Source organism: Vombatus ursinus, unplaced genomic scaffold (genome assembly GCF_900497805.2).
Source record: "Vombatus ursinus unplaced genomic scaffold, bare-nosed wombat genome assembly UNPS02014880.1, whole genome shotgun sequence".
NCBI lineage: Eukaryota > Metazoa > Chordata > Mammalia > Diprotodontia > Vombatidae > Vombatus > Vombatus ursinus.
Genome location: NW_020954658.1, coordinates 1,067,197 through 1,080,779, shown reverse-complemented (window position 1 = coordinate 1,080,779; position 13,583 = coordinate 1,067,197). Strand labels below are relative to the sequence as shown.

General features: G+C 37.6%; 1 protein-coding gene and 1 pseudogene across 1 annotated transcript; one reads left to right on the top strand and one right to left on the bottom strand.

The window, feature by feature from the left end:
- Positions 1 to 3,451: 3,451 nt before the first annotated feature.
- LOC114028390 lies at positions 3,452 to 3,870 on the bottom strand (annotated as a pseudogene).
- Positions 3,871 to 7,177: 3,307 nt separating this feature from the next.
- Positions 7,178 to 8,107, top strand: LOC114028410 (olfactory receptor 4N5-like). The gene has a single exon (XM_027842647.1). The coding sequence runs from the start codon at positions 7,178 to 7,180 to the stop codon at positions 8,105 to 8,107; it is 930 nt and encodes a 309-aa protein (XP_027698448.1).
- Positions 8,108 to 13,583: the final 5,476 nt, after the last annotated feature.

The following is a 13,583-nucleotide window of genomic DNA, read 5'->3' as shown; positions in this document are numbered from 1 at the left end:
AATTGCGGGTCTTCATTCTGCCAAGTTAGTGATATAATTTATATTATATATATATACATAGAAGATATAAATGTTAGCCATTACATTATTATTGTTAACATTGAAAATTTTGTTTTTTTCCCTGTATTTAACATTAGACTAAGCTTGCTGCCTAAGCTTGAAATTGGATGGAATTTGGATGTTAAGAAATAGGACATGGTGTAGTCTCAGCTATTTAATTGAAAAATAATCACTCTAATGACCCCACTCTGATGTAATTGGAAAAAAAATTGACAATTTCTAATGAACTTCCAAATACATTATCATATTTTACCATCACAGAAATTGAGTAAGGGAAATATCATTATCCATATTTTGTAGATGAAGAATTTGAAACTCAATGAGATGAAATGACTTGTCCAAGATCCCATATTCATTTTTCTGTCTTTGTTTATCACATTTTCTATGTGTACGTGTGCATCTCTCTTGTAGTCTGCATGTATGTTTTACTTCTTCCATGATTTCATAATGACATTGTTGTCATGCTATTATAAACTATTATTTACTAAACATATTTCAATTTTTTGAATCTTCAAAGAATTTAGGGACTTAACTCATTGTTATTTCCAAGTTGAGTAAGTACACTTACCATATTATTATTCCAGTCACTGATGAAATATTAAATGTAAAAAAAGGCTGACCCAGTGGGATACCATGAGGCATCTCAATAAGTATATATTCCTTACAAAGATCTGGCCTAAGTCTTTGTCTAACAGAGCTCAAACTGCCATTCTAATAACTCCCATTGCAAGTATTCTTCAGGGCTGAGTTATCCCCAGACACCCAAAACACATTCTCCATCACATCACAAGTAAGTAGGGTGGATTTAGGAATCTAAGGGGAGGCACTAAAAGAAAACAAATATTTGAAAGCAAACTCATGTATTGATCAATGTGGGAGCACTGCCTTATCTTCAGATCAGGGCTGATAATTTCTATGTGAAGAGACCAGGAGACTCAGAGAGGTGTGAAATTTCTGATTATCCATATGAAAATATAACTAGGGGATAGGAAATAAATAACTGAAATGCTTGAATTAGAAAGGGTTGTATGAGGGGATATTTGCTGATTTAGGATGCATTAGAATGGAGGTCAGAGTTATTTCAGAGAAAGTCTTATGAATGGGTAAGTCAGTGACTGCGAATAAGGTGTGGTTTTAGGGGTCCCTTCCAGATGTCCCTACCTCTGTCAACTGTCTACCCCACATCTTATCCAGGTGCTTAGGATTTCTTTTCTAGGGGTCAAATTCTTTTATCCTACAATTATAGATAAGACATAAAATGTAAATACTTTGGAGGGAGGTGGTATGTGCCTATTCATATCAAAGAATACATCATCAACATAAGATACTACCCTTCAGTATCTTTTGATAGAAAGAAGATGGTGAAAGAACTGAAGATCACTGGAATTTCTGAGATGAAAATGGAGAAGAGAGGTACCAAGGCAGGGAGAGGGAAACACGCAAAAAATGGGACTTTGCATTTTAATCATTAGACATACCATCTTATATGAACCTCCCAACAGCCATATGTAAAAAACAGTACATGTATTTTACAGATTTCCATTTTATATATGAGAAAAAAAATTGAGATTAGGGAGATTAAGAACGGGCTACCTTGAGAGGAAAGTATAATAGAGAAGAGTATTTCTTAAACTTTTTGAGTCTCTGGACCATTTTCCTGGGGCAAAATTTTCTTTGATTTACCTACCATACTTGGCAAAGACTGGGAAACAAAAACAGGAAAAAAAACGCATTGTAAAGTGAATGGGAGGAAAGATAAGACTTTTATTGAGATACCAATGGGTAAAAAAGTGATTAAAAAAAGAATGGAAAAATTCAGAGAAAGCTGAGAAATGAAGAATGGAGTGAAAATGAAGGGAAATATGTAGAGATAATGGAATGGAAGGAGTAATTGGACAGCAGAGAGGAGCGATGATGGTTGTAGAAAAAAAGAACAGTGTATCTCCTATTTATATGGAACTTGAATGTTTACAAAGCAATTTCCTCACAAGAACTTTGTATATTGTTTTCCTCATTTTACATGTGAGGAAACTAAAACTCAGAGAGATGGGACTTTACCCTTGGTGACATAGCTATTCAGCATTTGAGTTTAGACTCAAACCCAACTCTTCTGACTCCAACGTCAGGCTTGTTCTACCACCACTACTACAACCACAATAATAATAACAAAACAAAATAAAATAAGCAAGCAAACAAAAAAAAAAGCAGTGATAGCAAAATTGGTGTCAATAGTAGTGGCAGCAGTTGATCTGTAAGTTTTCTTCTCTATGAACATCATCACCACCTTTCTGCCTTGATTTAACCACAGCAGAAGAGCAACTTCTGTATGGGAAGCAGACCTTGGGATAGCGGGCTTGGACTTTGCTCAACCACCCTTGGAATCAAATTATAGGAACCAGTTCTCTTTGATCTACAGGGGGTTACACACCTGCATTTAACACATATATCGCCATAAAAATGTTAATAGTGATATGGGAAGGGAGACAAGAATTGAGTCAAAGGGACATTAGAATGAAATGAATGTAACTGAGTGGGCACAAAACAGGAACAGAGGAGAGAAGACACATTCAGGTTCCAGGGGATGAGACTATAGCTTTGCATCCTTAGAAAAAGTTCAGTTTCCACTAGGTCTTTGTCCCTTTCAGAGATGTCCTGTTCAACATCACTCTCCTCATTTTTGAAGTGGGCAGATGAACCGGATGTTCTCTGAAGCCTCTTCTTAGTCTGAACTTCTCTAACACCCTGATGTAGCAGGAGAGACACCAAACAAAAATCTATGCATCCTTGTGACCATGCTTTTGGTTGGAATTCCTCTCTTACGACTTCAGAATAGCACCGTTGGCAACTGGTAACAAACACCAGCTCCCTTTGAACCATCTGCCTAGGAACAGAAGGGGATAGACATAAGCAACAGAGGTAATGAACAAGGAGCAGATGTAGTGTAGTGAAAATAGTGCTTTATCTGTAGCCAGGAGATCTATTTTGCTTTCTAATTTAAATACCTATTAGCTATGTGACTAAGACAAGTAAGTCCCTTAGCTTTTTTTTTTTAAATTTCAGTCTAATAGAAATAAAAGAATATTTGTCTTAGAGCCCTAAGATGTTGTTTGTTATATAACCCCCTCCCAGTGCTATGGTACATTGTAAAAAAATAAAGATTTCAGAAGTGAAAATAACTTGTGCCATTCTGAGTCCATACATGTGGAATGTTCACTAAGTGCAACATTAGCTCTTTAAAAAGGAAAAGCACAATGCTATGTCTTATTTCTTCAACAGGGAGGAATTGAGATTTTCAATTAACATGAAAATCATGTGTCAAATTCCTACACAATCTTGCTTTATCTTCAATTTACATTACCCAGAATTCTTGTTCAGAGTTCTAATTTGTAGCTCAGAACAGCCTTAGTATATCATTCCTTGGCAGAATCACTTTCCCCACATCATGAAAGTACAGGCTCATACAACACATACCATAATGATAGAAAATAAGATACAGTAAATTAGATTTCTAAATTTCTGTTCCAAATCTCCTTGTTGATTTCAACAGATAATAAGTATACAGGCAGTAATGCTACTCAAGGAGATGCAAAAAGAAAAAAAACACACACAGAGACACAGACAAGCACATATCAATGGTGTTGGAGGTAATTGAGGGAACACAAAAGAACTAATCAGAGTTACCAGAATCAGCAAGCATGTCCAGCTGCCCACAACTAAGTCAATGATATGACCCCTTGCCAAAATATCTACCAACAGAGGTCTGTTGTCCAGTCCACTGTTGCCATAGGTCCCAGTGGCAAATTTCTCCATATTCCCCATTTTTGTCCCTTTAAAAACCAACTGTTTCTTCTCTCCAACCAACTCTCAAAACATAGTCATTTCTGTCTCCAGTGGCCTTCACTCCCACCACACAGAGTGCTGGTTATTCAAGGTACTCATTGCTGGGGAACTATTAATTGGAAATTAGAATGGTTATTAGGGTGGGTGCTCAATGCTAGGGAGAGAAACCTTTCCCTCTAACTTTAGATTCCTTCTTCATGGTGAGATGCTGCTGGAGGGAAGCGAGAAGATACCAAAACCATAAGGCCAACAGGTTCTTTGGAGAAAGTTGTCCTGAAAGACACTACACTTTTAACAACCCTGTCCCACTCTCCTGGCACAAACCCTACTACCAGCAATATGGGTGGAATTTGGGATCTGGGTACCTAATTCCCCTCCTTTCACCAAAAGGGCTTCTCTTTCTCGTAACCCAAGAGTAAGTCATCAAGACATCTTTCCCCTGATGTCCCATCGTCCCCAGGAAATCTCAAGCTCTGGAGTAGAGATAGAGGGAAGAAAAGGAGGACCTGGAGAAGGAAAGATGTCCCCAACCTGGAGTCAGAATCTTAGATTCAGCCTTTTGAAAGCAGTAAACACCGATGAGTTTTCTAAAAACCATCAAAACCTTCCACATCAATACAAAAGCCACAAGAGTGCCCTTCCCCCTTCCAGTCTGGTGCTAGAGTAAATGAGTCATTCATAGCATACTGAAGCCAATGCTTTGCAGGGCTTTCAACCTGAGCAAATTTAAATCAAAGCGGCAGGTTCACCCAATAGACTTTCATTCTTCTCAGTAGTTGTATCCACAACCCATCACCTCTCCTAACACCTTTAGCAACTTGTGTGTTTCTGAGCCAATATGAAATCTTTTCTAGGCACAGATCTGTCCCAGGGACCAGAGACCTGGAGAAGTAAGAGGAATGAAGTCCCTTCTTCAATACTGCAGAGATTGATTTGTCTTTTAAAGGGGAAAGACACAATTGGCAACATAACTCGACCTCATGAGTCCAGAGCCCACACCTGATCATTTACTTCCACTGGGTCGCCAGGTTAATGCTCACTGTGACCATACTGACATGATGATGAAAAAGAACTTAAACCTGTCCCCTCCCCCAACCCCTTCTGCTTAGCCTCCTGAACTTCCATTTCCTCAAACTTAAATTGGGCATGATAATTTATAGACTCAGAGATGGAAGGAACTTTAAATAGAACTTTGTCCAACTCCCTCATTTTATTGTTGGGGTAACTGAGAGCCAGAGAAATTAAATGACTTTCCCAAAGACACACAGGTAAATGGCAAGGGCAGGATTTGAACCAAGGTACTCCACTATACCACACTGCTCCCCAACTTCCTCTTCCTCAAGACCGTTATGAGGGAGGTGCTTTGTCAACCTTAAAGAGCTACTTGAAATGTCAGATTAAAAGTGGCTTTTTTTTTTGTCTAGACTTGATTTATCCATCATACTTCCAACCCTTGCTGCTTGTGCTACTGGACAAATCATGTGCTCCTTAGGCCTCAGTTTCTTCATTGGTAAAATGCAGGACTGCACTAGTTAGTCTGTGGTATCCCTTCCCCTCTAGGTCTAGGATTCCTAGGTGAGGGAACTCAACAGTGTGCAAACACTCTTCACCAACACAGATCAACAATTCATCTTTAAGTATTAGAGAGGTGCCTGCAGGTGAAGGATTATTAAGTGATTCAAAGAGGCAGACCTTGAAAAAAAAATCTTTTCCCCAAGGGCTAGGATTCCAGGATTCCATTCTACCATTACTGACTACATCTTTTTAGCCTCCAAATGTTGTTATTATAATTATTTATTAAAATTTCTCAACTAGTATATTCTAGAATATCAATGTTTTATGAAGATTTTCTGGTCATACTTTTAAATAGCTTTATCATTTGTCCACACTCCATTACCAGTTTCTGTCATTGACCTTTGGAGTCCCAATCCCTTTTCTCTACCTCCATGATCCACAGCATATTGAAAATTACAAACATGCCATGGAATGGAACAACATAAGAACATAACTGCTACATGTTAAAGGTGATTTGGCACATATGTCATAAGCCATATCCAATTCTGGACTGTCCCACCAATAATTTGGGCTCATAAAGCTTAGACTAAATTATTTTCTAAACCCCAAACAGAGGTTTTATAGAAGTAATACTATTTCAAATTCTAAACATACTAGATGAAAGCATACCAATTGATTAGAGCAACAGATAAGAATGTAGTTATTTTAAACAGAGACATGCTTACTTGCCTACTTCTCTATTTTCCGTACATTACCTTTCTATAAGATCAAAGCTAGTAAGTGCTGGACTCTAGTTTTCTATCTCTAAATTCAGTATTTCCCTGATTATTCTATATTCCTTTTAAAAGACATCTTAAGAAAATTGGATTTAGAGACAGAAGAGACCTTCAAAATCAAGCAGTTCAACTACTTTATTTTACATATGAAGAAACCTCAGACAAGAGAGGTTAAGAGAATGCCCTCAAGTCACACTGGTACCAAGTGAAAAAAGTGGAGTTTGAATCCATATTCTTTCATTCAGTAAAAGTTTAGGCAGATGGTCAAGTCCAAGGAGGATATATAGACACTAAAAAGTAGTCTAAGATAAGAAGTAAAGGACCTAAACATAGAATGCAGGAACGTGGGACTGAGTAGGATATTGAATCTAGGTATGCCAGCTGAGCAGTAGACATAAGGTACCAGCAAAAACTAGAATTGAAAAAGGAAGCCAAACTTAGATTTGGCTAGGATCTTTTATTTAACAGGTACAAATGCCAGGACATGGGTATTCTAGACTCCATGGGTATAAACAAGTCAGTGAATTCACTTCTTGGTTGGTGGATAAAGGAGTAGTAGATAAATTCTGGAAAGATATATGGTGGGTATGATCACAAAATCTCAGAGTCTGAATGAGCCTCAAAGAACAAGGCTAGCTTGTATCTAATGAGGAATCCCCTGTAGAACATCTCCAACAAGTGTTTGTCCATCTTCTTCTTTGAGATTTTGAGTGAAAGCAAAGACATGATCTTCTAAGACAAACTACTGCACATTTGGGCAGTTCTGTTAGGGGATTACTTCTTATATTGAGCCTAAATTGGTCTCTTTCTAAAGTCAACTCATTATTTTTAACAATGACCTTTAGAAAATGAGGGACAGAGGAATTTACCAAAGGGTTGGGAACCAGGGTGGTAAAACAGGCTTGCTAAATAGTTCTAGTATCAGAGAAGGGGTCTAAAATAACTGTAATGGCTTTCCATTCCACAATATTACCCAGGTTGAGCAGATGGAGCAGAACAGCACAGTGACTGAATTCATCCTTTTGGGTCTAACACAATCTCCAGAAATTCAGCTCTTAGTGTTTGTATTAATCTTCTCATTCTACATGATCGTTCTTCCTGGGAATCTTCTCATTATCATCACCATCAGATCAGATCCTGCTCTCACAGCACCTCTGTATTTCTTCCTGGGCAACCTGGCTTTCTTGGATGTTTCTTATTCTTTCATTGTAGCCCCCAAGATGCTGGTAGATTTCTTGTATGAGAAGAAGATCATCTCATATCAAGGGTGCATCACCCAGCTCTTCTTCTTGCACTTTCTTGGAGCAGGTGAGATGTTCCTCCTTGTGGTGATGGCCTTTGACCGCTATGTTGCAATCTGCCAGCCATTACACTATGCAACCCTCATGAACCGCCAGGTATGCTACGTGCTGTTGCTAGCCTTGTGGGTTGGGGGTTTTGCCCACTCTATTGTGCAGGTGGCTCTCATTGTCTGCCTGCCTTTCTGTGGCCCAAACCAGCTGGACAACTTCTTCTGTGATGTCCCACAGATCATCAAACTGGCCTGCACTGACACCTTTGTGGTGGAACTCCTAATGGTGTCCAACAGTGGACTGCTCACCCTGCTATGCTTCCTGGGTTTGCTGACATCCTATGCAGTCATCCTCTTTAGGGTTAGGGGATCTTCTTCTGAGGGGAAGAGCAAGGCTTTGTCTACTTGTACCACCCATGTTATCATTGTGTTTCTAATGTTTGGACCTGCCATCTTTATTTATACCCGCCCTTTTAGGTCCTTCCCAGCTGACAAAGTGGTTGCCCTTTTTCACACTGTCATATTTCCCTTGCTGAATCCAGTGATTTATACCCTGAGAAACCACGAAGTGAAGGCCTCTATGAGGAAGTTGGTGAATAAGCAGCTTATTTGTGGAGTAGAATGAAGAATGGACATCATTCAGAATATCTTCAGCGGGGATTCATTCAGCACCATAATGCACTCTATTAATTTGGTGCAGAAAACCTAATCATATAGTGTAAGGACACAGAATTATAAAAATCAGAGTACACTGTAAAGATGTCATATTCATTGCATCCACAGAGTGAAAGACATGGCTTTGTATTGATAAAACAAAAAAGTTAGTGTCTATAAATACCTGGGAAAAGGGAAGAAAGGAGGAACTACTCAGTTTGCTATGTATATAACATCTTTATCATTTTATTTGTGCTTTTGAGAGGATTGAATTTTTAAAAAAAATTATTTAGTATTTTATTTCCCCCAATTACATGTAAAAACAATTTTTAATATTCGTTTTTAAAACTTTGAGTTCCAAATTTTCTCCATTCTTCCCTTCTTCCTCCCACCCCCCCCCCCTATTGAGAAGGCAAACAATTTGACATAGGTTATACATGTATAAACATGCAAAACATATTGCCATATTAGTCATGTTGTGAAAGAAAACAGAAAAAATTCTCAAGAAAAATAAAGTAAAAAAAAGTATGCTTCAATCTGTATTCAAAGACCATTAGTTCCTTGTCTGGGGATGGATAGCATTTTTCATCATAAGTCCCTCAGAGTTGTCTTGGATCATTGCATTAACTGAGAATAGCTAAATCATTCACAGCTTATCATCTTATAGTATTGCTATTACTTTGTACACAGTACACTTCACTTTACATCAACTCATGTAAATCTTTCCAGGTTTTTCTGAGAGCATCCTGATTATTAGTTCTCATAGCAGAATAGTATTCTGTCACAACCACATATCACAATTTGTTTAGCCATTCTCCAATCAATGGGTATCCCTTCAATTTCCCATTCTTTACCACCAGAAAGGAGCTACTATAAATATTTTTGTACATATAGGTCCTTTTCCTTTTCCTTTTCCTTTTTTTCTTTTTTTTTAATCTTTTTTTAGGATACAGATATAGTAGTGGTATTGCTAGGTTAAAGGGTATGCATGGTTTTTTGGACCTTTGGGCATAGTTCCAAATTGCTCTAAAAATGGTTTAATTAGTTCATTACTCCACCTATAGTGCATTGATATCTCATTGATGTCCCCTCCAACATTTGTCATTTTCCTTTTCTGTCCTATTAACCAATCTATTCAATACGAGATAGTACCTCAGAAATGTTTTAATTCACATTTCTTCAATCAACAGTGATTTAGAGCATTTTTTCATGTGGTTATAGATAGCTTTGATTACTTCATCAGAAAATTGTTCATATCTTTTGACCATTTATCAAGTGAGGAATGGCTCTTATCTTTTATATATTTGACTCAGTTCTCTACATATTTGAGAAATGAGACCTTTATCAGAGAAACTTACTTCAAATTTTTTTTTTACAGTTACTCTTGCTAAATGTATTTCCCTCCTCCTATCCCTGCCCTGTTTTTTTTTTCTATTTTCTCTCTCCTCTCACCCTGTCCCTCCTCAAAAGTGTTTTGCTTCTTACTACCACCTACTCTAGTCTGCCCTCCCTTCTATCTAAACCCCACCCTTACCCTCTTCTCCTCCTACTTTCCTGTAGGTTAAAATAGATCTCTATACCAATTAAGTGTATAAGTTGTTCCCTCTTTGACCAAATTCTGATGAAAATAAGGTTCACTCACTCCTCCTCACCTTCCCCATCTTCTCCTCCTCTATAAAAACTTTTTCTTGCTCCTTTTATGTGAGATTATTTATCCCATTCTATCCTTCCCTTTCCCTTTTTCCCAGTGCATCTCTATCTCACCCCTTAATTTCCTTTTTTAGATAGTATCCTATCATATTCAACTCACACCTGCGTCCTCTGTCCATATATACTCCTTCTATCTGTCCTAATAATAAAAATGTATTATGAGTTACAAATATCATCTTCCCATAGGAATGTAAACAGTTTAACCTTATTAACTTCCTTATGATTTTCCTTTCCTGTTTACCTTTTTATGCTTCTCTTGAGTCTTGTATTTGAAAGTCAAATTTTCTATTCACCTCTGGTCTTTTCATCAAGAATGCTTGAAAGTCCTCCATCTCATTGAATGCTCATTTTCCCACCTGAAAGATTAAACTAAGTTTTGTTGGTTTTGATTCTTGGTTAAAATCCTAGCTTCTTCACCCTCTGGAATATCGTATTACAAGCCCTCCAATCCTTTAATGTAGAAGCTGCTAAATCTTGTGTTATCCTGATTGTGGCTCCACGATACTTGAATTGTTTCCTTCTGGCTGATTGCAAGATTCTCTCCTTGACCTGAGAGTTCTGGAATTTGGCTATAATATTCCTGGGAGTTTTCATTTTGGGATTTCTTTCGAAAGGTGATGCATGGATTCTTTCAATTTCTATTTTACCTTCTTGTTCTAGAATATCAGGGCAGTTTCCTTTGATAATTTCTTTTCTTTTTTTTGGCTAGGCAATGGGGTTAAGTGACTTGCCCAGGATCACACAGCTAGGAAGTGTCAAGGGTCTGAGGTCGAATTTGAACTCAGGTCCTCCTGACTTAAGGGCCAGTGCTCTTATCTAATGCGCCAGCTAGCTGCCCTGATAATTTCTTGAAAGATGATGTCTAGGCTCTTTTTTTTCTTTTTTTTGATCATGCCTTTCAGGTAGTCCAATAATTTTTAACTTATCTCTCCTGGATCTATTTTCCAGGTCAGTTGTTTTCCCAATGAGATATTTCATATTGTCTTCTATTTTTTTCATTCTTTTGGTTTTGTTTTATTGTTTCTTTATTTCTTATAAAGTCATAAGCTTCCATTTGCTCAATTCTGATTTTTTTTTAAAAATTATTTTCTTCACTAAGCTTTTGTACCACTTCTCCATTTGGCCAATTCTACTTTTTAAAGAGTTGTTTTTTTTTTCCTTCATTAAGTTTTTGTGCTTCTTTTTCCATTTGGCCAATTATACTTTTCAAGGCATTCTTCTCCTCATTGCTTTTTGTACCTCTTTTACCATTTGACCTATTCTGTTTCTTAAGGTGCTATTTTCTTCAATATTCTTTTGTGTCTCTTTTACCAAGTTGTTGATTCATTTAACATTATTTTCTTGCATCACTCCTGTTTTATCTTTCCAATTTTTTTTCTACCTCTCTTATTTGATTTTTGAAATCCTTTTTGAGCTTTTCCATGATCTGAGACCAATTCATATTTCTCTTGGGGCCTTTGGATGGATGTTGGAGTTTGGATGATGGATGTTGACTTTGTTATCTTCTTCTTCTTCTATCTTCTTCTATATTCTTCTAAGTGTGTTTTGATCTTCCTTGTCACCATAGTAACTTTCTATGATAAGAATTTTTTCTGTTGGTTGCCCTTTTTCCAGTCTATTTCTTCACTCTTAACTCTTTGTTAATGTGTCACTCTGCTTCCGGGGTGGAGGGTGCTCTATTTCAAGCTTCAGAAGTTTTGTGAAGCTGTTTTCAGAGATACTTCTAGAGACCTGTCAGTTTTAGTTCTTCCAAGGTGGTTTTATCTAAGGAGAGGCATATTTTCTACTCTCCTGGCCTATGCTATCATCTGTGAGTGACCACGAGCACTCTTTTCTGCCCTGGAACTGTGATGAGGGTCCCTGCTGCACTGTGGCAATAGGCTCTGGTGTGCTAGTGCTTCTTCTTACACTGGGGTTGCCACCCAGGACTTTGATCCAGATCTGATCTCCCAAACAATTGTATGATCTCCCAAAGCAACAGAGTCCTGCCCCAGTGACAGCAAAGAGGCACCTGTAGTCTCCTTTTAAGCAGTTGTTCAACCCCCATTACTGTTTGTGGGCTGAGAGCTCCAGAAGCAGCTGCTGTCACTGCTAATTCAGTGGCTCCCAAGGCCTGCTTCTGATTTGCTTGGGCCTGGTCTGAGCTGGTGCAGCCTGTGGGGGTCTGTGCTCAGCTCTCACCCAGGTGCAGCAGACCTTTCCTGATGACCTTCTAAGTTTTCTTTAACTGGAAAATTATTTCACCTCATCCTTTTGTTTTATGACATTATTTAAAGGTTTGTGGAGGGGTTTTGGGAAGAGTTTAAGCAAGTTGCTGCCTTTTCTCTGTTACTTTGGCTCTGTTTCTCAAGAGGATCAAATTTTAAAAATTCCAACTAGTAGTTTCGGTAGTGCTACATTTGAAAATTAAGGTAAACAGAGCCAATGGTCTGAGTATGACCGATTTATTAGTTAGGCCAACAGTAACCAATAAATTGGATCAGCGACCTCCCTCAATAATTAAAGAGCTGAAGGTAGAGCTCACCAGACTTAATATAGTTTTGGGGATTACACAGTTGGATATGTATGGAAGACAATCCAATTGGTTACAGCATAGACAGCATCATGAGAGTGGAGAAAACATAGTTGAATGTTTTAAAGAAAGTAGGCTGGTATACTCACATGAGGTTAGTGACCACCCCTCTCTGACAATTAGGAAATATTAATTGTTTTATGGGACCATCAACATCTTGCAGACCTTGTTAGTAGACCTGAGTTGGCAGACTCCCTGGTGCCTAGAAGGGTTTGTTAAGGAGTGAGGTAAGAACCTCCTTAATCGTGCAAGGACAGGCAAAGACATAATATACTTTTGGGGGGATGATAACAAGTTAACTTATAATCTTAAACTAACTCAGAGGAAAAATTGAGTCAATTATAAAATTAATACAACATAAAACCAATTAAACTCAATGAGTAGAAACTAGAAGTAATATTAATTTTGATATTTTCAACAGCATAGTATAGTGGATAGACTTGGTGCCAAGAAGAACCAGTTTCAAACTTCAAATCCCATCTCAGATGGTTACTAGGTAACTGGAAATAGACAAATAATTTAATCTCTGAATCTTGGTTTCCCTTTCATCTTTCAAATGGGATTATTTTTCCAGTAGCCTCATACAATTGTTTGGGAGATCAAATGAGGAAAATATATGCAAAGCACTTTGAAAACTTTAAATACACTAATCAAATGTCAGCTATTATTACTGTTGCTATTCATTATAATATTCCTGACATCAAATATGAGATACTCTCATTTAGTTGGTGGCATTGGTCCTAATATCTAGCAGTTATATTTGGATGAACTGGACATTGAGATATAATAAATATTGTATTTATTAAATCTGATTTATACATGATATAAGCTAACCTGTCATTCCTTTTTTTAAAAATATCTTAATAAATCTACTTTTTTGTGTGTCTTTTATCAAAATTTAACAATAATGAACTATGGCTGGGTCCAGTTTCTGCCTCTCCCACTAAGGTCCCACCTCTTAGCTCTGAACACATACTAGATTCAATATTAGGAGATCTCAGCATCTAAAGTGAGAGGTTAAGGTAACTTTGTTCAAATTCTCTAGCTCTTTACACCCCCCACTCCAAAGCTCCAGAATAACTTAATGCTTAGATCTGCCTCATGTGCAGGGCCTTCTCAAGGAGGGGGGGAGGTTAGAGATATATAATATAGATAAGGTATATGA